Source organism: Oncorhynchus gorbuscha, linkage group LG08, assembly GCF_021184085.1.
Source record: "Oncorhynchus gorbuscha isolate QuinsamMale2020 ecotype Even-year linkage group LG08, OgorEven_v1.0, whole genome shotgun sequence".
NCBI lineage: Eukaryota > Metazoa > Chordata > Actinopteri > Salmoniformes > Salmonidae > Oncorhynchus > Oncorhynchus gorbuscha.
Window position 1 is genome coordinate 74,724,682 of NC_060180.1, and position 27,194 is coordinate 74,751,875.

Below are 27,194 nucleotides of genomic sequence, written 5' to 3' on the forward strand. Positions count from 1 at the left end.
GTAAATTGACCCACAGGACAGGGTAAATTGACCCACAGGACAGGACAGGGTAAATTGACCCACAGGACAGGGTAAATTGACCCACAGGACAGGGTAAATTGACCCACAGGACAGGGTTAATTGACCCACAGGACAGGGTAAATTGACCCACAGGACAGGGTTAATTGACCCACAGGACAGGGTTAATTGACCCACAGGACAGGACAGGGTAAATTGACCCACAGGACAGGACAGGGTAAATTGACCCACAGGACAGGGTAAATTGACCCACAGGACAGGGTAAATTGACCCACCAGGAACAGGGTAAATTGACCCACAGGACAGGGTAAATTGGTATTAGGCTGACCCACAGGACAGGGTTAATTGACCCACAGGACAGGGTTAATTGACCCACAGGACGGGGTAAATTGACCCACAGGACAGGGTAAATTGACCCACAGGACAGGGTAAATTGACCCACAGGACAGGGTAAATTGACCCACAGGACAGGGTAAATGCACTCACAGGACAGGGTAAATTGACCCACAGGACAGGGTAAATTGACCCACAGGACAGGGTAAATTGACCCACAGGACAGGGTAAATTGACCCACAGGACAGGGTAAATTGACCCACAGGACAGGGTAAATTGACCCACAGGACAGGGACAATTGACTCACAGGACAGGGTAAATGCACTCACAGGACAGGGTAAATTGACCCACAGGACAGGGTAAATTGACCCACAGGACAGGGTAAATTGACCCACAGGACAGGGTAAATTGTCCCACAGGACAGGGTAAATTCACCCACAGGACAGGGTAAATTGTCCCACAGGACAGGGTAAATTGTCCCACAGGACAGGGTAAATTGACCCACAGGACAGGGTAAATTGACCCACAGGACAGGGTTAATTGACCCACAGGACAGGACAGGGTAAATTGACCCACAGGACAGAGTTAATTGACCCACAGGACAGGGTAAATTGACCCACAGGACAGGGTAAATTGACCCACAGGACAGGACAGGGTAAATTGACCCACAGGACAGGACAGGGTAAATTGACCCACAGGACAGGGTAAATTCACCCACAGGACAGGGTAAATTGACCCACAAGACAGGGTTAATTGACCCACAGGACAGGACAGGGTAAATTGACTCACAGGACAGGGTAAATTGACCCACAGGACAGGGTAAATTGACCCACAGGACAGGGTTAATTGACCCACAGGACAGGGTTAATTGACCCACAGGACAGGGTTAATTGACCCACAGGACAGGACAGGGTAAATTGACCCACAGGACAGGACAGGGTAAATTGACCCACAGGACAGGGTAAATTGACCCACAGGACAGGGTACATTGACCCACAGGACAGGGTAAATTGGTATTAGGCTGACCCACAGGACAGGGTTAATTGACCCACAGGACAGGGTAAATTGACCCACAGGACAGGGTTAATTGACCCACAGGACAGGGTAAATTGACCCACAGGACAGGGTAAATTGACCCACAGGACAGGGTAAATTGACCCACAGGACAGGGTAAATGCACTCACAGCACAGGGTAAGTTGACCCACAGGACAGGGTAAATTGACCCACAGGACAGGGTTAATTGACCCACAGGACAGGGTTAATTGACCCACAGGACAGGGTTAATTGACTCACAGGACAGGGTAAATGCACTCACAGGACAGGGTAAATTGACCCACAGGACAGGGTAAATTGACCCACAGGACAGGGTAAATTGTCCCACAGGACAGGGTAAATTGTCCCACATGACAGGGTAAATTGTCCCACAGGACAGGGTAAATTGACCCACAGGACAGGGTAAATTGACCCACATGACAGGGTAAATTGACCCACAGGACAGGGTAAATTGTCCCACAGGACAGGGTAAATTGTCCCACAGGACAGGGTAAATTGTCCCACAGGACAGGGTAAATTGACCCACAGGACAGGGTTAATTGACCCACAGGACAGGACACGGACAGGGTAAATTGACTCACAGGACAGGGTAAATGCACTCACAGGACAGGGTAAATTGACCCACAGGACAGGGTAAATTGACCCACAGGACAGGGTAAATTGACCCACAGGACAGGGTAAATTGTCCCACAGGACAGGGTAAATTGTCCCACAGGACAGGGTAAATTGACCCACAGGACAGGGTAAATTGACCCACAGGACAGGGTAAATTTACCCACAGGACAGGGTAAATTGTCCCACAGGACAGGGTAAATTGTCCCACAGGACAGGGTAAATTGTCCCACAGGACAGGGTAAATTGTCCCACAGGACAGGGTAAATTGACCCACAGGACAGGGTTAATTGACCCACAGGACAGGACACGATAAATTGACCCACAGGACAGGGTTAATTGACCCACAGGACAGGGTAAATTGACCCACAGGACAGGGTTAGTTGACCCACAGGACAGGACAGGGTAAATTGACCAACAGGACAGGGTTAATTGACCCACAGGACAGGGTTAATTGACCCACAGGACAGGGTAAATTGACCCACAGGACAGGGTTAATTGACCCACAGGACAGGGTAAATTGACCCACAGGACAGGGTTAATTGACCCACAGGACAGGGTAAATTGACCCACAGGACAGGGTTAATTGACCCACAGGACAGGACAGGGCAAATTGACCCACAGGACAGGACAGGGTAAATTGACCCACAGGACAGGGTAAATTGACCCACAGGACAGGGTAAATTGACCCACAGGACAGGGTAAATTGACCCACAGGACAGGGTAAATTGACCCACAGGACAGGGTTAATTGACCCACAGGACAGGACAGGGTAAATTGACCCACAGGACAGGGTTAATTGACCCACAGGACAGGGTAAAATGACCCACTGGACAGGGTTAGTTGACCCACAGGACAGGACAGGGTAAATTGACCCACAGGACAGGGTTAATTGACCCACAGGACAGGGTAAATTGACCCACAGGACAGGGTAAATTGACCCACAGGACAGGGTAAATTGACCCACAGGACAGGACAGGGTTAATTGATCCACAGGACAGGACAGGGTAAATTGACCCACAGGACAGGGTAAATTGACCCACAGGACAGGGTTAATTGACCCACAGGACAGGACAGGGTAAATTGACCCACAGGACAGGACAGGGTAAATTGACCCACAGGACAGGGTAATTTGACCCACCAGGAACAGGGTAAATTGACCCACAGGACAGGGTTAATTGACCCACAGGACAGGACAGGGTAAATTGACCCACAGGACAGGACCCACAGGACAGGGTAAATTGTCCCACAGGACAGGGTAAATTGTCCCACAGGACAGGGTAAATTGTCCCACAGGACAGGGTAAATTGACCCACAGGACAGGGTAAATTGACCCACAGGACAGGGTAAATTGACCCACAGGACAGGGTTAATTGACCCACAGGACAGGACACGGTAAATTGACCCACAGGACAGGGTTAATTGACCCACAGGACAGGGTAAATTGACCCACAGGACAGGGTTAGTTGACCCACAGGACAGGACAGGGTAAATTGACCAACAGGACAGGGTTAATTGACCCACAGGACAGGGTAAATTGACCCACAGGACAGGGTTAATTGACCCACAGGACAGGGTTAATTGACCCACAGGACAGGGTTAATTGACCCACAGGACAGGACAGGGTAAATTGACCTACAGGACAGGACAGGGTAAATTGACCCACAGGACAGGGTAAATTGACCCACAGGACAGGGTAAATTGACCCACAGGACAGGGTAAATTCACCCACAGGACAGGGTAAATTCACCCACAGGACAGGGTTAATTGACCCACAGGACAGGACAGGGTTAATTGACCCACAGGACAGGACAGGGTAAATTGACCCACAGGACAGGACAGGGTAAATTGACCCACAGGACAGGACAGGGTTAATTGACCCACAGGACAGGGTTAATTTAGCTGTCTGCACGTTTCTGTACTGTATTAAATATTACCACCACTTTTTAAAGTCCCAAACACCATCACTTTGTCTTTTAATCATTTTAGGAATATTTATAACATTTATATTTATTATATATAATTTATAGCTTATCGCAGAACATACACTTTGTTATTTAAAAAAAAAAAAACACTTTTATTAACGTAACAGGGACTGGTCTACCTCAAATCCCAGCGATAACGCCTTGTAAAAAAACTTCAACTTGCTCAACTTGCTATTGGCCTCAGAACCTCATATTTAAGATTATAGAGATCCAAACTGACATATATAGAACAATCTTAACATTATCTACATTGGTTAAGATACAAGCATCATGAAACACAATAAATGCATTTGACTTTGTGAAAATCATTTTTTTTTGGTCCTAACTTAACTAACCACTTTTCTCATGTGGTTTATTCCTTCACAGAATCCATGAAAATGATGACCGCTTCCTAAAATATGCTGTATATGGTTTTCTTAGAAACGAGGGTTCATCAACATACTTTGGCTCAACTAACCCCACTTTCCCTTATACCACGGGGTTACAAGTGCTCTAGCTCATCTGTTGGCTGCCACTCTTTGTCCTTGTGTTACAGCATCACAAAAAGGTCATATATAATTATATGAATGGTTACTCTGTAAAAATCCTCGTTTACCAATGGCTCCCAGTTAAAGTAAACATGCTTTACCCGGTCAAATAAAAGAAGCTGCTATGAACACGTCTACATGGTATTCAAGGGTCTTAGAGCAGGAGTGCTGATCTAGGATCAGTTGTTCATATAATCAGAATTTATTATGATTTATAAAAAGCCTGTATTCAAGAGTCTCAGAGCAGGAGTGCTGATCTAGGAACAGTTGTTCATATAAATCAGAATATATTATGATATATAAAAAAGGGATAAAAAAAGGGATCCTAGATCATCGACATGGCAGATCGGATCAATCAGGTTATGCACTGGGACCTTTAGCAAAGACTCCAGATCAAAACAAAGCCTGGCAATCAACTTGATTTGGGTACTTTTTTTATTTTATTTTTATTTTACCTTTATTTAACTAGGCAAGTCAGCTAAGAACACATTCTTATTTTCAATGACGGCCTAGGAACAGTGGGTTAACTGCCTGTTCAGGGGCAGAATGACAGATTTGTACCTTGTCAGCTCAGGGATTCGAACTTGCAACCTTTCGGTTACTAGTCCAACGCTCTAACGCTCTAACCACCAGGCTACCCTGCCGCCCCATACTACACCAGGTGTGTGATTAGAGTATGTACGTTACAGAGGGCACAGGTGACACGTGTTAAAAAGACATCATTGTAATCTTTGCGGCGGCTAGCTAGCTAGCTAGCAGTTACGACTTATGCCACAACAGGTTCAAGTTTTAAATATAGTTTCAGAAGTATATTTCTTCAAAGGTTTGCGTTGTTTCTGAATCATGTGTTACTGAGAAATGGTTATCGTCGGTGTGGCTAGCTAGCAGTTACTATTTATGCCAATTATCATTGAACATTTGCCTGCCGAACAAACAAAATAAATTCATGGATTTGTGTCCTTCCTGAGGGGGGACATATCGAACAGCAGAGATTTCAGAGACTACCAGAGTGTGAAAATGTGTTTTCAGCAGTGATTCAGAGACTATCCGAGTGTGAAAATGTGTTTTCAGCAGTGTTTCAGAGACTATCCGAGTGTGAAAATGTGTTTTCAGCAGTGTTTCAGAGACTAACCGAGTGTGAAAATGTGTTTTCAGCAGTGTTTCAGAGACTAACCGAGTGTTAAAATGTGTTTTCAGCAGTGTTTCAGAGACTAACCGAGTGTGAAAATGTGTTTTCAGCAGTGTTTCAGAGACTATCCGAGTGTGAAAATGTGTTTTCAGTGTTTCAGTGTTGAAAATGTCTTTTCAGCAGTGTTTCAGAGACTATCCGAGTGTGAAAATGTGTTTTCAGCAGTGTTTCAGAGACTATCCGAGTGTGAAAATGTGTTTTCAGCAGTGTTTCAGAGACTATCCGAGTGTGAAAATGTGTTTTCAGCAGTGTTTCAGTGTTTCAGAGACTAACCGAGTGTGTAAATGTGTTTTCAGCAGTGTTTCAGAAAAAATGTGTTTTCAGCAGTGTTTCAGAGACTAACCGAGTGTGAAAATGTGTTTTCAGCAGTGTTTCAGAGACTATCCGAGTGTGAAAATGTCAAATGTTTTTACTTACCAATTCTCTGAATCTCGTGTCAAAATTCTCCCAATCAGTGAATTGACATGGTATTCATTTATAATGAATATGGTCCCATCCCAAACGACACGCTATTCATTGGTGCACTACTGACCACGGCCTCGTATCACTACATAAAGGAATATGCTTCTATTTGGGACATACCCTATGCCTTATTTTTCCCCCATCTCTTTGCTCAATCACACATAATCAACCTCCCAAAAGGGAGAAGAAGAAGAAAGAAAAAAAAAAAACACACATCTCAACCACCTGACTCTACGGCTGATAGCCACATGGTTCTGGTTGGAAAGAGTCAAGGGGTTTAGCGAATAATTGTGTGTGTGTGTGTGGGGGGGGGTCCCGGGTGTGCCGGGTGTGCATCACACCATATTATCACAGCCAGAGACACAGAACCAATGTGGTGAGGCGTCTCTCCAATCATTATAGTAAATTACACAATCAGATCCCCACTGTTCTCCACATTCTGTGTGTGTGTGTGTGTGTGTGTGTGTGTGTGTGTGTGTGTGTGTGTGTGTGTGTGTGTGTGTGTGTGTGTGTGTGTGTGTGTGTGTGTGTGTGTGTGTGTGTGTGTGTGTGTGTGTGTGTGTGTGTCAGGACCCCACTGTTCTCCATGTCTCGATTGTAATAAAGTCATACATTATAGTTGTATTGCATCCTGTTTACACACAGACGAACACATTGTCACAGATTTATATTGTTTTTGAGTGGGAGATATCAAAGAGCAGGATCTTCAGCAGGTGCTGTGTGCATTCCAAAAGTCTCCCTATCATTGCTTATATATTTAGTATATACAGTGCCTTGCGAAAGTATTCGGCCCCCTTGAACTTTGCGACCTTTTGCACGCCCAATTTTTCAGTTTTTGATTTGTTAAAAAAGTTTGAAATATCCAATAAATGTCGTTCCACTTCATGATTGTGTCCCACTTGTTGTTGATTCTTCACAAAACAATACAGTTTTATATCTTTATGTTTGAAGCCTGAAATGTGGCAAAAGGTCTCAAAGTTCAAGGGGGCCGAATACTTTCGCAAGGCACTGTATATATATTTATTTGACTTTTGGGTATACAGTGCCAGTCATAAGATTGGACACCCCTTCTCATTCCAGGGTTTCTCTTTATTTTTACTATTTTACTATATTATAGAATAATAGTGAAGACATCAAAACGATGAAATAACACCTAGGGAATTATGTAGCAACCAAAAAGGTGTTAAACAAATCTAAATACATTTTATATTTGAGATTCTTCAAAGTAGACACCCTTTTCCTTGATGACAGCTTTCTCCACAAGCACCTGGAGTGCTTTTCCAACTGTCTTGAAGGAGTTCCCACATATGCTGAGCACTTGTTGGCTGCTTTTCCTTCACTCTGCAGTCCAACTCATCCCAAACCATCTCAATTGGGCTGAGGTCAGGTGATTGGCATGGTTGTCAGGTCATCTGATGCATTCACTCTCCTTATATAATATATGCCATTTAGCAGACGCTTTTATCCAAAGCGACTTAAAGTCATGTGTGCATACATTCTACGTATGGGTGGTCCCGGGGATCGAACCCACTACCCTGGCGTTACAAGCGCCATGCTCTACAAACTGAGCTACAGAAGGACACATTGGGCTATTTGACCTTCTTGGTCAAATAGCCCTTACAAGCCTGGAGGTGTGTTGGGTGCAGATGGGATGGCGTATCGCTGCAGGATGTTGTGGTAGCCATGCTGGTTAAGTGTGCCTTGAATTCTAAATAAATCACTAACAATGTCACCAGCAAAGCACCCCGACACCAGCACCTCTTCCATGCTTCCCGGTGGGAACCACACATGCAGAGAACATCCCTTCACGTACTCTGAGTCTCACAAAGACACAGCGGTTGGAACCAAAAATCTCAAATTCTATTGGTCTAATGTCCAATGCTTGTGTTTCTTGGCCCAAGCAAGTCTCTTCTTATTATTAGTGTCCTTTAGTAGTGGTTTCTTTGCAGTAATTTGACCGTGAAGGCCTGATTCACGCAGTCTCCTTTGAACAGTTAAGGTTGAGATGTGTCTGTTACTTGAACTCTGTGAAGCATTTATTTGGGCTGGAATTTCTGAGACAGGTAACTAATGAACTTATCCTCTGCAGCAGAGGTAACTCTAGGTCTTCCTTTCCTGTGGCGGTCCTCATGAGAGACAGTTAACTCTAATGAACTTATCCTCTGCAGCAGAGGTAACTCTGGGTCTTCCTTTCCTGTGGCGGTCCTCATGAGAGCCAGTTTCATCATAGTGCTTGATGTTTTTTGCGACTATAAGAAACGTTCAAAGTCCTTGACATTTTCCGGATTGATTGACCTTCATGTCTTAAAGGACAGTCATTTCTCTTTGACATGGTCTTTTACCAAATATGGCTCTATACTCCCTACCTTGTCACAATGCAACTGATTGTCTCAAACGCATTTAAGAAGGAAAGAAATTCCACAAATTAACTTTTAAAAAAGCAGACCTGTTAATTGAAATATATTCAAGGTGACGACCTCATGAAGCTGGTTGAGAGAATGCCAAGCGTGTGCAAAGCTGTCATCAAGACAAAGGGTGGCTACTTTGAAGAATCTGAAATATATTTTCTGGAGACAAATGTTATAAATGTTTGACTGCTACTGTATATTTAGTAGCCAATTAAATTTGAGGTTTTCAGAGATTGCATTCTTCATTTCCCTCGACACCTTTTGGCACAGCTGGTGTGTGTGTGTGTGTGTGTGTGTGTGTGTGTGTGTGTGTGTGTGTGTGTGTGTGTGTGTGTGTGTGTGTGTGTGTGTGTGTGTGTGTGTGTGTGTGTGTGTGTGTATTTTAAATATGTACCCGAATTCCTTACCATCCCACTACCAAAACATTGTAAGAGTTGCAGTAAAGGGAGAACTGCACAGTACAGATAATTTTGATTAACCTTCTATTAAAGATGCAATGTATTTACATTACAAATAAACAACATAATAAAAACCTATATATATAACATATATATTTAACCTGTTTTCAAAACATTGAATTTAAATAAATGATTCTCAATTGTTCTCGGTTGTTTGAATATGAAACTTGATTGATTTTAATCACTTATGCATTTTTATTTATTTTTTATTTATTTTACCAGGCAAGTCAGTTAAGAACAAATTCTTATTTTCAATGACGGTGGGGTTATTTGGAACTACCTACATGTGGAATCATTACTTATCTCTGCGATGCACTTCGACCAGGAGTTGTTGGGCTGATGATGAAATAATGGTGAGTAAAAATAAATAAATAAATAGCTCATCTAGCAAGCTTTGTGATTAGCTACTGACGTTCCCATCGCCATGGAAGCCAGTGTGTGAAGGAACCAGCCTGGCCAGGCTAACACAGCTACCGTGGTAACATTTGCGTACTTCTCAGGAGGTTGTAGCTAACATTAGCTGGATAACTAAGCGATGTAGCTAATGTCAAAAGTGGATGAAGTGGAATAGGTGAAATGTCAACACAGCTAAGACACATTGTTATAATGCATTATTATATTATTATGTACCCGCAGCAAGAAAAGACCTATGGGTCACTAACAACTAACTAGCTATACAAGTTTGACTAGCTAGCTAGCTAACTGTGTGGTGAAGTTAATATGAAGTAAGTTCCTATATAGCTCAGTGAGTAAGTCACTTCTTCACCAGTAGGGGAGAGTGGGGTATGTTGAGTACCCTTGTTTCTATGGAAACCATCATGAAGAGGTCATCATTTCATGGAGTCTGTGAAGGAGGAAACCACATGGAAAAAGTGGCAGCAAATTTGGTCAAGATTTTTCACCAAGTCAAATGAATGTATTGTGTTTCATGATGCTTGTATCTAAACCAAAGTAGGTACTTAAGATTGTTCTATACATCAGTTGGGGTCTCTATAAACCATTATATGTCCTAAACCGAGCATGAAATTGCATCATTGTAGCTGTGTAGGTAAGTCGAGCCAATGGCAAGTTGAGCAAATGTTTTCTTCCCAGGCGTAATGCAAGGCATTATAGCTGGGAAATGAGGAAACATGGGGCGGCATGTAGCCTAGTGGTTAGAGTGTAGAGGTGGTAGGTAGCCTAGTGGTTAGAGTGTAGGGGCGGCATGTAGCCTAGTGGTTAGAGTGTAGAGGTGGTAGGTAGCCTAGTGGTTAGAGTGTAGGGGCGGCATGTAGCCTAGTGGTTAGAGTGTAGAGGTGGTAGGTAGCCTAGTGGTTAGAGTGTAGAGGCGGCAGGTAGACTGGCGGGGCGGCATGTAGCCTAGTGGTTAGAGTGTAGAGGCGGTAGGTAGCCTAGTGGTTAGAGTGTAGAGGTGGCAGGTAGCCTAGTGGTTAGAGTGTAGAGGTGGCAGGTAGCCTAGTGGTTAGAGTGTAGGGGGGGCATGTAGCCTAGTGGTTAGAGTGTAGAGGTGGCAGGTAGCCTAGTGGTTAGAGTGTAGAGGCGGCAGGGTAGTCTAGTGGTTAGAGTGTAGAGGCGGTAGGTAGCCTAGTGGTTAGATTGTAGAGGCGGCAGGTAGCCTAGTGGTTAGAGTGTAGAGGCGGTAGGTAGCCTGGTGGTTAGAGTGTAGAGGCGGCAGGGTAGTCTAGTGGTTAGAGTGTAGAGGCGGTAGGTAGCCTAGTGGTTAGAGTGTAGAAGCGGCAGGTAGCCTAGTGGTTAGAGTGGAGAGGTGGTAGGTAGCCTAGTGGTTAGAGCGTTGGGCCAGTAACCAAAAGATTGCTAGATCGAATCCCCGGGCTGACAACGTAAAAATCTGTCATTATTCCCCTGAACAAGGCTGTCATTGTCAATAAGATTTTGTTCTTAACTGACTTCAATAAAAACAAATAAATAAGTTAGAGCCTGGCCTATGTTGTACTTCTGTGAGAATGAGAATGAATATTGCACTTAGTATTTGCCTATAGTACATGTAGCCTCCTTCTGCTCTGCCTGCACAAGTAAAACAATCAGACAAATGTCTTCCTCTCCATGGCAATGTCATCTTCAAGTTCCTATAAATGAAGCTATACGTTGATCCATGATAGACAGACAAGTTGACTATTCACTAACTCTGGGACTAGAAGCACAAGCATTAACATCTGCTAACCATGTGTACGTGACCATTAACATTTGATTTGTTTGCCCAGAAAATTGCAGTGTACAAATTCATTTGAGTAGCGTGCAAAGGTGTGTCACTGTCAATCACATTTGTGACTCACACAAGCCCAGAAAACAGAGAGATATTCTCCCTCTCCAAAAAACAGCCAATCAGATCCTAAATTGACCACATTTTCAGCAGTCCATGACAGTTTGTTTATCGATCCTTCTAAAAATCCCTCCACCACCCAGGTGAAATAGAGTAGAAGATGTGAGGACTGCAAGACTGGACAATCAGGGCCGGCTTCAGCCTGTCATTGATCTACACAGGATGGGTAGGAACTTGACAGCACTGTCTTGACTGTATACAGAAAGAGAATCCCTGCCTGATTCTGATCTCTGGGCTAAACTGAGAACATCACAATAGTGACTGGTATGGACTGAACCTCGAGACAGACATAATGACAAATGCATATACACCTCTGCAGTTAGAACCAAGCCTGTTTTCCAACAAGCCACCACCTCCTCCTCGTACAGAATACCCGTTCTGGTACAGGAACACTGGTGTCATTGTTAACAATGCTTCGACAATGCTTCTACACCTGCATTGCTTGCTGATGTACGAAGGGCTATATAAATAAATTCGATTTGATTTGATTGTTTAGAGAATACAAGCTAACTAGTAAATGTTGTCGTCCAGACACATCAACAGTGTAATATCTAGATGACGGTTGATAATACAAAGTAAATACAAAAGTAACGTACTGTAGAATTAGCATACACACATTTTTATTTATTTTACTAGGCAGTTAAGTCAGTTAATTAAGAACAAATTCTTATTTTCAATGACGGCCTAGGAACAGTGAGTTTAAATGCCTTGTTCAGGGGCAGAACGACAAATTTTTACCTTGTCAGCTCGGGAATGTAATCTTGCAAATTTCCGGTTACCCTGTCCAACGCTCTAACCACTAGGCCACCCTGACGGCACATTGTAGTGATGTTTATTGATATGCAATGTATTTGGAATATAACATGAATTATGATTTGACCAAGTGTCAGCCTTATTGTAAGGGCACCGGCTCGTCACAACAATGTACAAGAAGTTGACCTATTGTATTGTTATTGTCATATTTGTTTTTTCCACATTGTAGCTAGTGTTCATCACTGATACAGGCAAGAGGTGCTTTCCTTGGCTCCCTATAAAAAAAAAAGCCTTCAGGGCCAACTGTTATATTGGTCGTCTAGTAGCCAGCTAGTGAGGATATTTGTAAACATTACAGCTAGGTTGTTCCAGCTACCTACTACCTAACCTTTACTCTTCAGAGTAATGAGGTTTTCAGAAAAACAGCTGAATGCTGGCTAGCTAGCAACTACCTAACCTTTACTCTTCAGATAATGAGGTTTTCAGAAAAACAGCTGAATGCTAGCTAGCTAGCAACTACCTAACCTTTACTCTTCAGATAATGAGGTTTTCAGAAAAACAGCTGAATGCTAGCTAGCTAGCATAGTTACAGGTACTCATGCTTGAAAAAACTTTGGAACCAATTTTTCACCGTTGTTAATAGTGACTGGTATCTACCTGGCTGGCTAGCTTTCTAGCTTTATTGGTCCAGGAGTAGGTTAGTCATTCTCTTGCGTCGCTGACGAAACTCCAGTATTACCGCTAAACTCTGTATTCATGATCATTCAATTCCGTTGCATGAGAGGGAGTCGATGGTTCTCCAGCTGTGCACCGTAGCTATTAGCGAAGGTATTAGCGAAAACTATTAGCGAAGGTATTAGCGAAGCTATTACCGAAGCTATTAGCGAAGCTATTAGCGGCTATTAGCGAAGCTTCCCTGACCCTGTTTTCGTTGTTGTTTTGTTTTGTTTACACGCAGAGAAAGGGAGATATTCCCGCCCAGTTAATCAATCAATATTTATAAGGACTCATACGTCGGTGTTTTGGAGGATGAAACTGAACAAGCAGTTCCGCACTAGGAGAGGAATTAGGTCAAAAAATGGTGGCGGCACTTCCTCTGGAGGGGAACAAATGTACGTGGTCTTGGGTGGGTTGAAGACCAAAAGATCGGGAATCTATGGGCTCTTTCTTCAATTGTTAGAAGGTACATTATGTTTTGGCCAAATAGATGTCAATGTCTGATGCTCTTGGAGGGTGGGAGTCCCCCTGTTGATTATACATCACAAAACTCTACACTTTTTTTCCTGAATTGTGCACTTGTCCACCTCCCACATGGTGGTCCTCTGTAGCTCAGGTGGTAGTCAGGGTTTGGGACAACCACCTCTCAGTAGAAACACCATGAAGTTTAGGAGTCAGGGTTTGGGACAGACACCTCTCAGTAGAAATAACATGACGTTTAGGAGTCAGGGTTTGGGACAGACACCTCTCAGTAGAAATAACATGAAGTTTAGGAGTCAGGGTTTGGGACAGACACCTCTCAGTAGAAATAACGTGAAGTTTAGGAGTCAGGGTTTGGGACAGACACCTCTCAGTAGAAATAATGTGACATTTAGGAGTCAGGGTTTGGGACAGACACCTCTCAGTAGAAAATAGGTGTATAAAAAATACTATATTAATGGAACAATATGTTTGGTATGCCCTTGGATTGAATTAGAACATATCATGATGTAAATGAATGGCCTACATTTGGAGATGTTTTAGGGAGTTGGTCTGCAATATGCATCACTTCTTCAAAATCATCCCTAGGGTTATTCATAGGAGATATCAAATCATCCATAGGAGTATTCATAGGAGATATCAAATCATCCATAGGGGTATTCATAGGGAATATCAAATCATCCATAGGGGTATTCATAGGGAATATCAAATCATCCATAGGAGTATTCATAAGGATGATCAAATCATCCATAGGGGTATTCATAGGAGATATCAAATCATCCATTGGAGTATTCATAGGGAATATCAAATCATCCATTGGAGTATTCATAGGGAATATCAAATCATCCATAGGAGTATTCATAAGGATGATCAAATCATCCATAGGGGTATTCATAGGAGATATCAAATCATCCATAGGAGTATTCATAGGAGATATCAAATCATCCATAGGGGTATTCATAGGAGATATCAAATCATCCATAGGGGTATTCATAGGGAATATCAAATCATCCCGAGGAGTATTCATAGGAGATATCAAATCATCCATAGGAGTATTCATAAGGATTATCAAATCATCCATAGGAGTATTCATAGGAGATATCAAATCATCCATAGGAGTATTCATAGGAGATATCAAATCATCCATAGGAGTATTCATAAGGATTATCAAATCATCCATAGGAGTATTCATAGGAGATATCAAATCATCCATAGGAGTATTCATAAGGATTATCAAATCATCCATAGGAGTATTCATAGGAGATATCAAATCATCCATAGGGGTATTCATAGGAGATATCAAATCATCCCGAGGAGTATTCATAGGAGATAGTGAGCCATTTCAGGAAACAGACCACGTGTCATCCAGTGAGTCTAAAGGAGGATCAATACTGTCTTTTAGGCCTATTAATTAAGCATAAACTACTACTACATGGGAAAAGCTGTGTCTGTGTGATTATCCATGCTATGCCATATGGTGCTACATTAGGGCTAAGGGTCACAACATAGAGGATGATCTAATTGGAACAAGGTGAACACAGAGGTTTCAGTTAGGAATATGAGGGGGGCGGGGCGGGAGGCGGGGTGAATGAGGCTGAGCAGAACATTAAGGTTACTGTACAGACAACTATTGTATGTTTTTAATATTCTATCTTTTTGGTTTGTTTGCCATCTCCCCGTGTCCTTGGTCGTGAGACATGTTAGGCTGCTTTTCTCGCAAACAGACAAGCAGGTAGATAACGTTAGACAGATGCCAAGCTGCGTGACCAGTAATAACATTGAAGAGAAGAAGGAGGAGGGGACAGGGACACCACCCGTTCCCGCGTTACCAGTGAATTCCTCAGCTTTTGCCTGGCGCGTGCCAGCACATTTAGTAATTCAGTCAGAGCTCCAATACACACTCTACCAGAAAGAGAGAGAGGATAGATAGAGGAGAGAGAGAGAGAGAGGGGGGAGAAAGAGAGATAGGGGAGAGAGAGATAAGAGAAAGGAGAGAGAGAGAGATAGGGAGAGGAGAGAGAAAGGGAGAGAGATAGAGGAGAGAGAGAGAGGAGAGAGAGAGAGAGGAGAGAGGAGGGAGAGATAGGAGAGAGAGGAGAAAGAGAGATAGAGAGAGAGACAGAGAGAGGAGAAAGAGAGAGAGAGACAGAGAGAGGAGAAAGAGAGAGAGAGAGAGACAGAGAGAGGAGAAAGAGAGAGACAGAGAGAGGAGAGAGAGAGAGAGAGAGCGGACAGGCAGAGAGCTCTCGGGAAACGTAACCACCACTCTCTCTTCCCCGCGTAAAACCAGTCTCTCGATTGCTCTCTCCGACGGTGCCAAGTCTGTTGGAAGTCGACGAGGAGAAACCGTTGGACTCTCACTGAACCAACTGCAAGCAACGAGGGAAAGAGAAGAGGACGACTTGTTAAAATATCATCCGTCGGTTAGATGTAAAGTAGGCTATAGGGGAGGCTGAAATCTAACTTGTGACATACTGAAGAAAATCCGAGTTTCTCTCTCCAGTTAGACCCGATACCGGGGGTTAAACACAACGGCTCCGTGTCGACATGGATAAAGTTAGACATTGGCTATTAGCTGCCATCAGCTTGTTGTTAACGGTTCGAGGAGAAGCCTATAAAGGTAAGACGAAATTATATATGTATATTATAATTTTATAAAATTGTAAATGCAACCTGTCTTTCTGTGTTTAAATTTACGTCAGGTACACTACGTTGTTACACTGGTTGTCGTTCCGATTCTCTGTGTTTACATCGTGTCACACTTGACTTTTCTTTCATTCTTATAAATAAATCGGTCAAACTATTTATTTTTTGACTTGGTGTTGGATGCGTTGTGTTGAGCGGTTAAAACAGTGAAACGCGCCAGCCGTAATAACTTGTAATGTGATTAACCTGAAATGATCCTGCCACTTCCAAATGTAAAGGTTTCTATTTCCGTTACTTAGCCGAGTGTTGTTGTCAGGTGAATTGATAACATATTATGGTAACATCGTATCGTTTAGTAAGACTTCTCTGTGAACTCCATTTAGATGTACATTGTTGCGCTATGCGTAAAAGAGTTTCGCTACGCTCGACATTGCGCTATTGATTTCCCAATTCTGCTGTCTGCATTGTCAACTCAATTTGTTAATAAATTCAGGCTATAATCTAGAGTCAACCCAAACCCACAAGCATCTGTTTTCAACCAAATCGTGTATTTTTTGTTATATTTTTCTTTTTGGGGGGGGGACAATAATAGTCACGTGAGTTTAGAGATTAGAAAGAGATAAGAACCTACGCAAATGAAGACACCACATTCAATAACTTCATGAGTTGGTTTCAACATCATCGACATAATAAAATATAGGCTACTTTAACTTTCATATGTTATTGATAACTTGTTGTGAAACAGGTCAATACGAACCGCCGTTCATTCCGTTAGTGGGCAACCGACTTTAGTCCGTGAGTGGTTGGACGAAACCGGCAGAGTGTGGGAAGCCACCCAATGCAACACAATACACCAATATATCGTGCGATCAGGGCTAATTGATTTACATCAAAGCACTTTCATTTCTGTTTATGTAAAAACAAATATATACAAATAGTTTTCACTGTGTAGTGAGGGAATTCATCTGTCTGTGCTTTATGATAAAAAAAGTGATTTATTTTTTTAGCAGCCAGCCAATAGAAAACGGACAGTCGTTTCCCGACAAAAAAAAAAAAAAACCAAGATCTCATTTTTTTTCTCATAATTGCATCACAATGAAGGTTTTCATTACTGTTATTTCAGTAGGTTTAACCAGTGTAACTTTAGGTCCATGTGTTTAAAAAAAAAAATAGTATCATTGTATAGCCTAATGGTGTAATATATCGGTGTAATTCAATTAATCTGATGTGATTCTTGTAGTTGTAAACTTCCCTTTAAATGATTAGAGTATATCTTAACATTAACGCCACCTGTTCATTGTGTTTGCCATTCATCCATGGATCACTACTGTAAAGCTCAGTTCCCAGAACTATCACATGTAAATCTATACATCTACATACACAAAAGTACATAAAACTAAAACAACAAATAACAGTTTATTTTCTTCAGGTTCACCGTACTTGCTATTTAAACAACGCCACACTAATGTCATAATATTACTACCGTAGAGGATACATGTTGTAGAGGTGTAAAGTAAAGCTCACAGAAGTTCATTCTAATTGTATGGTAAAAGCTACAGTGTTCTCCCTACTCCTTTTACCCCGATGGGACTTAACATTGTATTATTCGTCTCCTAAAAAGGGGTCATTTGAGCAGTCTGGACAATAGATCTACTCTGTATGTTAGCAGGATATTATGTTCATTCTGATCAATCATCTTCATGAACAGTAAATGCAGACACCCGTGTTTTAATGTCGGCCCTTATCACCTTATTCACAAAAAAAGCTTTTCACGTCAAGGAGTAACTCAGAGCGGCAGGTAGCCTAGTGGTTAGGGCCTAGTGGTTAGGGCCTAGTGGTTAGGGCCTAGTGGTTAGCGCCTAGTGGTTAGGGCCTAGTGGTTAGGGCCTAGTGGTTAGGGCCTAGTGGTTAGGGCCTAGTGGTTAGGGCGTTGGACTCGTAACCTGAAGGTTGCAAGATTGAATCCCCACAGCTGACAAGGTAAAAAAAATCTGTTGTTCTGCCCCTGATTAAGGCAGTTAACCCACTGTTCCCCGGTAGGCCTTCATTGAACATATGAATTTGTTCTTAACTGTCCTGCCTGGTACAATAAAGGTACAATAACAATAGAATGGTTTATAAAGTCACTGGAAAACAATGTGTCTGAAGGTTTTGGACATGTTTTTATAAGGTTAGAGATAGTACATTTAGTTAACAGGGAAAGAGAGCAGAGAAGCCTGTCTGTTTTCGTTGTGGTGGGTAGACTGATGCTGTGTGTGTGTGTGTGTGTGTGTGTGTGTGTGTGTGTGTGTGTGTGTGTGTGTGTGTGTGTGTGTGTGTGTGTGTGTGTGTGTGTGTGTGTGTGGTGTTTGTGTTCTATATGTGAGGGTGTAGTTCCTCGGAGGGCCTGATGGGGGCAGCATGGTACACTTATTAGAGTCATCATCTGTTCTGCACTCAGAGTAAGAAGATCATAACGGCTTGAAGAGTGAGACCACGAGTCAGGTACATCGTGTTAGGTGTTATCTGGTGTGTGGTGAGCAGGTTTCACCTTGGTGAACAATTGTCATTCGGTTGTTTGTTTCAAATCCTGTATTTCTCAGACTGTGGTTAACATTTTCAGTCAAGTTAGATGTTTTTAAAAATGCAAACAACTTTGAATGATTACATTTACATTTACATTTAAGTCATTTAGCATTACACACCAATTGATTTATATCAACATCAGAAAAGCAAAACATTTCAAGACATCCCTCATCAAATGTTTCTGGACTCATTTCAGTCGTTTCTATGTGAGGGTTTATCAGTCTTGACTTGTGGTGTAAATTGGCAGCATGATGAAGGGAGTGTGTCTGTGTGTCTGTGTGTCTGTGTGTCTGTGTGTCTGTGTGAGTTTTAGTGGGTGTGTGTGTGTGTGTGTGTCTGTGCGTGTGTGTGAGTTTTAGTGGGTGTGTGTCTGTGTGCGTCTCTGTGTGAGTTTTAGTGGGTGTGTGTGTGTGTGTGTCTGTGCGTGTGTGTGAGTTTCAGTGTGTGTGTGTGTGTGTGTATCAGTGTGTGTGTGTTGGTGTATTAGGGGGAGATTTATAGACGAGGTGTGCTACGCTCCAGGTTCCCCCTGGCACTCAGGTCGTCGATAAATGTGGTTCCTAATTGCATGAGTGTGTGTAAAGATATAAAGTAGGAACTAATCAATCAGAGCTCCTCCCCCTTCCCCACTGCATGCATGCTAAAAGTCGAATGTGGTCTCCTCTCTCCTGTCTCCTCTCTCCTGTCTCCTATTTCCTGTCTCCTCTCCCCAGGCTGTATCCTAATACTCTAATGTAGTCTCCTCTCTCCCCCTGGCTGTATCCTAATACTCTAATGTAGTCTCCTCTATCCTCTCCCCCTGGATGCATCCTAATACTCTAATGTAGTCTCCTCTCTCCTCTCCCCCTGGTTGCATCCTAATACTCTAATGTAGTCTCCTCTCTCCTCTCTCTCCCTGGCTGTATCCTAATACTCTAATGTAGTCTCCTCTCCCCCTGGCTGCTTCCTAATACTCTAATGTAGTCTCCTCTCCCCCTGGCTGCTTCCTAATACTCTAATGTAGTCTCCTCTCTCCTCTCTCCCTGGCTGTATCCTAATACTCTAATGTAGTCTCCTCTCCCTCTGGCTGCATACTAATACTCTAATGTAGTCTCCTCTCCCCCTGGCTGCTTCCTAATACTCTAATGTAGTCTCCTCTCCCCCTGGCTGCATACTAATACTCTAATGTAGTCTCCTCTCCCCCTGGCTGCTTCCTAATACTCTAATGTAGTCTCCTCTCCCTCTGGCTGCATACTAATACTCTAATGTAGTCTCCTCTCCCCCTGGCTGCTTCCTAATACTCTAATGTAGTCTCCTCTCCCTCTGGCTGCATACTAATACTCTAATGTAGTCTCCTCTCCCTCTGGCTGCATACTAATACTCTAATGTAGTCTCCTCTCTCCTCTCCCCCTTGCTGTATCCTAATACTCTAATGTAGTCTCCTCTCCCCCTGGCTGTATCCTAATACTCTAATGTAGTCTCCTCTCCCCCTGGCTGTATCCTAATACTCTAATGTAGTCTCCTCTCCCCTGGCTGTATCCTAATACTCTAATGTAGTCTCCTCTCCCCCTGGCTGTATCCTAATACTCTAATGTAGTCTCCTCTCCCCCTGGCTGTATCCTAATACTCTAATGTAGTCTCCTCTCCCCCTGGCTGTATCCTAATACTCTAATGTAGTCTCCTCTCCCCCTGGCTGTATCCTAATACTCTAATGTAGTCTCCTCTCCCCCTTGCTGTATCCTAATACTCTAATGTAGTCTCCTCTCCCCCTGGCTGTATCCTAATACTCTAATGTAGTCTCCTCTCCCCCAGGCTGTATCCTAATACTCTAATGTAGTCTCCTAGTCTCCTCTCCTTGCCCCCACGTGTTCAGCAATAACTCTTTGTTCTCCTCATCTCTAGCATGTTGAAGCTGCTAAAGGGCTGTTTTCCTTGGTGTCTCCTGGCCTGTGATATCAACGCTGTCTGTTTAACCAGGCACATTACATTACACAAGGCTCAGAGCTGGAGTCTTTTGTGAGGTTAACTGCCTTCTCCTCTACCCATGAAACATGCCTGGTTTTCTGATAGAGGTTAGCCGTGTGTGTGTGTGTGTGTGTGTGTGTGTGTGTGTGTGTGTGTGTGCGTGCGTGCGTGTGTGCGTGCGCCTGTGTGTGCGTGCGCCTGTGTGTGCGTGCGCCTGTGTGTGTGTGAAAGTGCATGTGTGTGTGTGCGTGCGTGTGTGCGTGCGTGCGCCTGTGTGTGTGTGTGCGTGTGTAGTGCGCGTGCGTGCTTGCGTGTGTGTGTGTGTGTGTGTGTGTGTGTGTGTGTGTGTGTGTGTGTGTGTGTGTGTGTGTGTGTGTGTGTGTGTGTGTGTGTGTGTGTGTGTGTGTGTGTGTGTGTGTGTGTGTGTGTGTGTGTGTGTGTGTGTGTGTGCGTGCGTCTGTGTGTGTATGCGTGCGTGCGTGCTTGCGTGTGTGTTTGTGTGTGTGTGTGTGTATATATTATCATCCCAGAGTGACTGCTGTGGCCAGACTGATAGTTTCCCTGTTGGTCGTCGTAGCGACCCATTACGCTGACTAAAACAACAACGACAACACATCAGCCGTTTGTAAAGATAAAACCGAACCCCATTTGAAGTTTGGATATAATTTTTGTTTGTTTGTTTAACCATCCTATCCGTCTCAGAGATAATAGAGACTTTCCTATTACTTTCCTAGATAATAGAGGGAAGGAACCAAAGGGAGTGACATATATAGGGAAGGAACCAAAGGGAGAGACATATATAGGGAAGGAACCAAAGGAAGAGACATATATAGGGAAGGAACCAAAGGGAGGGACATATATAGGGAAGGAACCAAAGGGAGGGACATATATAGGGAAGGAACCAAAGGGAGTGACATATATAGGGAAGGAACCAAAGGGAGGGACATATATAGGGAAGGAACCAAAGGAAAGGACATATATAGGGAAGGAACCAAAGGGAGGGACATATATAGGGAAGGAACCAAAGGGAGTGACATATATAGGGAAGGAACCAAAGGGAGGGACATATATAGGGAAGGAACCAAAGGAAGAGACATATATAGGGAAGGAACCAAAGGAAAGGACATATATAGGGAAGGAACCAAAGGGAGAGACATATATAGGGAAGGAACCAAAGGAAAGGACATATATAGGGAAGGAACCAAAGGGAGAGACATATATATAGGGAAGGAACCAAAGGGAGAGACATATATAGGGAAGGAACCAAAGGAAGTGACATATATAGGGAAGGAACCAAAGGAAGTGACATATATAGGGAAGGAACCAAAGGGAGAGACTTATATAGGGAAGGAACCAAAGGGAGGGACATATATAGGGAAGGAACCAAAGGGAGGGACATATATAGGGAAGGAACCAAAAGGTGGGACATATATAGGGAAGGAACCATAGGGAGGGACATATATAGGGAAAGAACCTGTCATGCAGGTGAAAGAGGACCCAAACGCGACTTAACAGAAACAGAGTTTATTAAAGTCCAAAACGGAATAACAGAAATCCTCTAGATTTGTAGAGGGGAAAACAACTGGAGAAGCGGCCACAGACTGCAGGTCGCTTCGGGTAGGCGCAGGCCGTAGTCGACTGAGACACCTGCTCACACGCAGCATCTGATGAAGGCACAAAACACGACAGGACAGGGTGATACACAATCACGGCAAAAACACGACAGGACAGGGCGAAACGCAATCACAGCATGGTGAATACAATACAAGGAACCGACGGAACAGGAACGGATCACAAAGGAATAAATAGGGACTCTAATCAGGGGAAAGGATCGGGAACAGGTGTGGGAAGACTAAATGATGATTAGGGGAATAGGAACAGCTGGGAGCAGGAACGACAGAGAGAAGAGAGAGCGAGAGAGCGAGAGAGGGAGGGGGAGAGAGAGGGATAGAACCAAACAAGACCAGCAGAGGGAAACGAATAGCATGGGGAGCACAGGGACAAGACATGACAATAAATGACAAACATGACAGTACCCCCCACTCACCGAGCGCCTCCTGGCGCACTCGAGGAGGAATCCTGGCGGCAACGGAGGAAATCATCGATGAGCGAACGGTCCAGCACGTCCCGAGACGGAACCCAACTCCTCTCCTCAGGACCGTAACCCTCCCAATCCACTAGGTATTGGTGACCCCGTCCCCGAGAACGCATGTCCATAATCTTATGTACCTTGTAAATAGGTGCGCTCTCGACAAGGACGGGAGGGGGGAGGGAAGACGAACGGGGTAGGGTGCGAAGAAAGGGCTTAACACAGGAGACATGGAAGACAGGATGGACGCGACGAAGATGTCGCGGAAGAAGCTGTCCCGCACAGCGACAGGATTGACGACCTGGGAGACACGGAACGGACCAATGAACCGCGGAGTCAACTTACGAGAAGCTGTCGTAAGAGGAAGGTTGCGAGTGGAAAGCCACACTCTCTGGCCGCAACAATACCTTGGACTCTTAATCCTGCGTTTATTGGCGGCTCTCACCGTCTGTGCCCTGTAACGGCAAAGTGCAGACCTCACCCTCCTCCAGGTGCGCTCACAACGTTGGACAAACGCTGAGCGGAGGGAACGCTGGACTCGGCAAGCTGGGATGAGAACAGAGGAGGCTGGTAACCCAGACTACTCTGAAACGGAGATAACCCGGTAGCAGACGAAGGAAGCGAATTGTGAGCGTATTCTGCCCAGGGGAGCTGTTCTGCCCAAGACGCAGGGTTTCTGAAAGAAAGGCTGCGTAGTATGCGACCAATCGTCTGATTGGCCCTCTCTGCTTGACCGTTAGACTGGGGATGAAACCCGGAAGAGAGACTGACGGACGCACCAATCAAACGACAGAACTCCCTCCAAAACTGTGACGTGAATTGCGGGCCTCTGTCTGAAACGGCGTCTAACGGGAGGCCATGAATTCTGAATACATTCTCAATAATGATTTGTGCCGTCTCCTTAGCGGAAGGAAGTTTAGCGAGGGGAATGAAATGTGCCGCCTTAGAGAACCTATCGACAACCGTCAGAATCACAGTCTTCCCCGCAGACAAAGGCAGACCGGTAATGAAGTCTAAGGCAATGTGAGACCATGGTCGAGAAGGAATGGGGAGCGGTCTGAGACGACCGGCAGGAGGAGAGTTACCCGACTTAGTCTGCGCGCAGTCCGAACAAGCAGCCACGAAACGGCGCGTGTCACGCTCCTGAGTCGGCCACCAAAAGCGCTGGCGAATAGACGCAAGAGTGCCTCGAACACCGGGATGACCAGCTAACTTGGCAGAGTGAGCCCACTGAAGAACAGCCAGACGAGTGGAAACAGGAACGAAAAGGAGGTTACTAGGACAAGCGCGCGGCGACGCAGTGTGCGTGAGTGCTTGCTTAACCTGTCTTTCAATTCCCCAGACTGTTAACCCGACAACACGCCCATAAGGAAGAATCCCCTCGGGATCAGTAGAAGCCACAGAAGAACTAAACAGACGGGATAAGGCATCAGGCTTGGTGTTCTTGCTACCCGGACGGTAAGAAATCACAAACTCGAAACGAGCGAAAAACGCCCAACGAGCTTGACGGGCATTAAGTCGTTTGGCAGAACGGATGTACTCAAGGTTCTTATGGTCTGTCCAAACGACAAAAGGAACGGTCGCCCCCTCCAACCACTGTCGCCATTCGCCTAGGGCTAAGCGGATGGCGAGCAGTTCACGGTTACCCACATCATAGTTGCGCTCAGATGGCGACAGGCGATGAGAAAAATAAGCGCAAGGATGAACCTTATCGTCAGACTGGAAGCGCTGGGATAGGATGGCTCCCACGCCTACCTCTGAAGCGTCAACCTCGACAATGAATTGTCTAGTGACGTCAGGAGTAACGAGGATAGGAGCGGACGTAAAACGTTCTTTTAGAAGATCAAAAGCTCCCTGGGCGGAACCGGACCACTTAAAACACGTCTTAACAGAAGTAAGAGCTGTGAGAGGGGCAGCAACTTGACCGAAATTACGAATGAAACGCCGATAGAAATTAGCGAAACCTAAAAGCGCTGCAACTCGACACGTGACCTTGGAACGGGCCAATCACTGACAGCTTGGACCTTAGCGGAATCCATCTGAATGCCTTCAGCGGAAATAACGGAACCGAGAAAAGTAACGGAGGAGACATGAAAAGAGCACTTCTCAGCCTTTACGTAGAGACAATTCTCTAAAAGGCGCTGTAGAACACGTCGAACGTGCTGAACATGAATCTCGAGTGACGGAGAAAAAATCAGGATATCGTCAAGATAGACAAAAAAAAATGTTCAGCATGTCTCTCAGAACATCATTAACTAATGCCTGAAAAACAGCTGGCGCATTGGCGAGACCGAACGGCAGAACCCGGTACTCAAAATGCCCTAACGGAGTGTTAAACGCCGTTTTCCACTCGTCCCCCTCTCTGATGCGCACGAGATGGTAAGCGTTACGAAGGTCCAACTTAGTAAAGCACCTGGCTCCCTGCAGAATCTCGAAGGCTGATGACATAAGGGGAAGCGGATAACGATTCTTAACCGTTATGTCATTCAGCCCTCGATAATCCACGCAGGGGCGCAGAGTACCGTCCTTCTTTTAACAAAAAGAACCCCGCCCGGCCGGAGAAGAAGAAGGCACTATGGTACCGGCGTCAAGAGACACAGACAAATAATCCTCGAGAGCCTTACGTTCGGGAGCCGACAGAGAGTATAGTCTACCTCGAGGAGGAGTGGTCCCCGGAAGGAGATCAATACTACAATCATACGACCGGTGAGGAGGAAGGGAGTTGGCTCGGGACCGACTGAAGACCGTGCGCAGATCATGATATTCCTCCGGCACTCCTGTCAAATCGCCAGGTTCCTCCTGAGAAGTAGGAACAGAAGAAACGGGAGGGATGGCAGACATTAAACACTTCACATGACAAGAAACGTTCCAGGATAGGATAGAATTACTAGACCAATTAATAGAAGGATTATGACATACTAGCCAGGGATGACCCAAAACAACAGGTGTAAACGGTGAACGGAAAATCAAAAAAGAAATAGTCTCACTGTGGTTACCAGATACTGTGAGAGTTAAAGGTAGTGTCTCAAATTTGATACTGGGAAGATGACTACCATCTAAGGCAAACATGGGCGTAGGCCTGTCTAACGGTCTGAAAGGAATGTTATGTTTCCGAACCCATGCTTCGTCCATGAAACAACCCTCAGCCCCAGAGTCAATCAAAGCACTGCATGTAGCACCCGAACCGGTCCAGCGTAGATGGACCGACATAGTAGTACAAGATCTAGATGAAGGGACCTGAGTAGTAGCGCTCACCAGTAGCCCTCCGCTTACTGATGGACTCTGGCCTCTTACTGGACATGAATTAACAAAATGTCCAGCAACTCCGCAATAGAGGCACAGGCGGTTGGTGATCCTCCGTTCCCTCTCCTTATTCGAGATGCGAATCCCTCCCAGCTGCATGGGCTCAGTCTCAAAGCCAGAGGAGGGAGATGGTTGCGATGCGGAGCAGGGAAACACCGTTGATGCGAGCTCTCTTCCACGAGCCCGGTGACGAAGATCTACCCGTCGTTCTATGCGGATGGCGAGAGCAATCAAAGAATCCACATCTGATGGAACCTCCCGGGAGAGAATCTCATCCTTAACCACTGCGTGGAGTCCCTCCAGAAAACGAGCGAGCAGCGCCGGCTCGTTCCACTCACTAGAGGCAGCAAGAGTGCGAAACTCAATGGAATAATCCGTTATGGACCGTTCACCTTGGCATAAGGAAGCCAGGGCCCTAGAAGCCTCCTCACCAAAAACTGAACGGTCAAAAACCCGAATCATCTCCTCTTTAAAGTTCTGGAATCTGTTAGAGCAATCAGCCCTTGCCTCCCAGATAGCTGTGCCCCATTCTCGAGCCCGGCCAGTAAGGAGTGAAATGACGTAAGCAACCCGAGCTCTCTCTCTAGAGTATGTGTGGGGTTGGAGAGAGAACACAATCTCACACTGCGTGAGAAAGGAGCGGCACTCAGTGGGCTGCCCGGAGTAGCAAGGTGGGTTATTAACCCTGGGTTCTGGAGGCTCGGCAGGCCAGGGAGTAACAGGTGGCACGAGACGTAGACTCTGGAACTGTCCAGAGAGGTCGGAAACCTGAGCGGCCAGGTTCTCCACGGCATGGCGAGCAGCAGACAATTCCTGCTCGTGTCTGCCGAGCATGGCTCCTTGGATCTCGACGGCAGTGTAACGAGCGTCTGAAGTCGCTGGGTCCATTCCTTGGTCGGTTCCTTCTGTCATGCAGGTGAAAGAGGACCCAAACGCGACTTAACAGAAACAGAGTTTATTAAAGTCCAAAACGGAATAACAGAAATCCTCTAGATTTGTAGAGGGAAAACAACTGGAGAAGCGGCCACAGACTGCAGGTCGCTTCGGGTAGGCGCAGGCCGTAGTCGACTGAGACACCTGCTCACACGCAGCATCTGATGAAGGCACAAAACACGACAGGACAGGGTGATACACAATCACGGCAAAAACACGACAGGACAGGGCGAAACGCAATCACAGCATGGTGAATACAATACAAGGAACCGATGGAACAGGAACGGATCACAAAGGAATAAATAGGGACTCTAATCAGGGGAAAGGATCGGGAACAGGTGTGGGAAGACTAAATGATGATTAGGGGAATAGGAACA

General features: G+C 44.9%; 1 protein-coding gene across 3 annotated transcripts in view; it reads left to right on the top strand.

The window, feature by feature from the left end:
- Positions 1-15,560: 15,560 nt before the first annotated feature.
- Positions 15,561-27,194, top strand: part of LOC124042184 (receptor-type tyrosine-protein phosphatase mu-like) — a 621,881-nt gene continuing 610,247 nt past the window's right edge. For all 3 annotated transcript variants that reach the window (XM_046360586.1, XM_046360587.1, XM_046360588.1), the window contains exon 1: positions 15,561-15,957. In XM_046360586.1, coding sequence (XP_046216542.1) covers positions 15,885-15,957 — 73 coding nt within the window. In that variant the 5' untranslated portion in view covers positions 15,561-15,884. The remainder of the gene's footprint in view (positions 15,958-27,194) is intronic.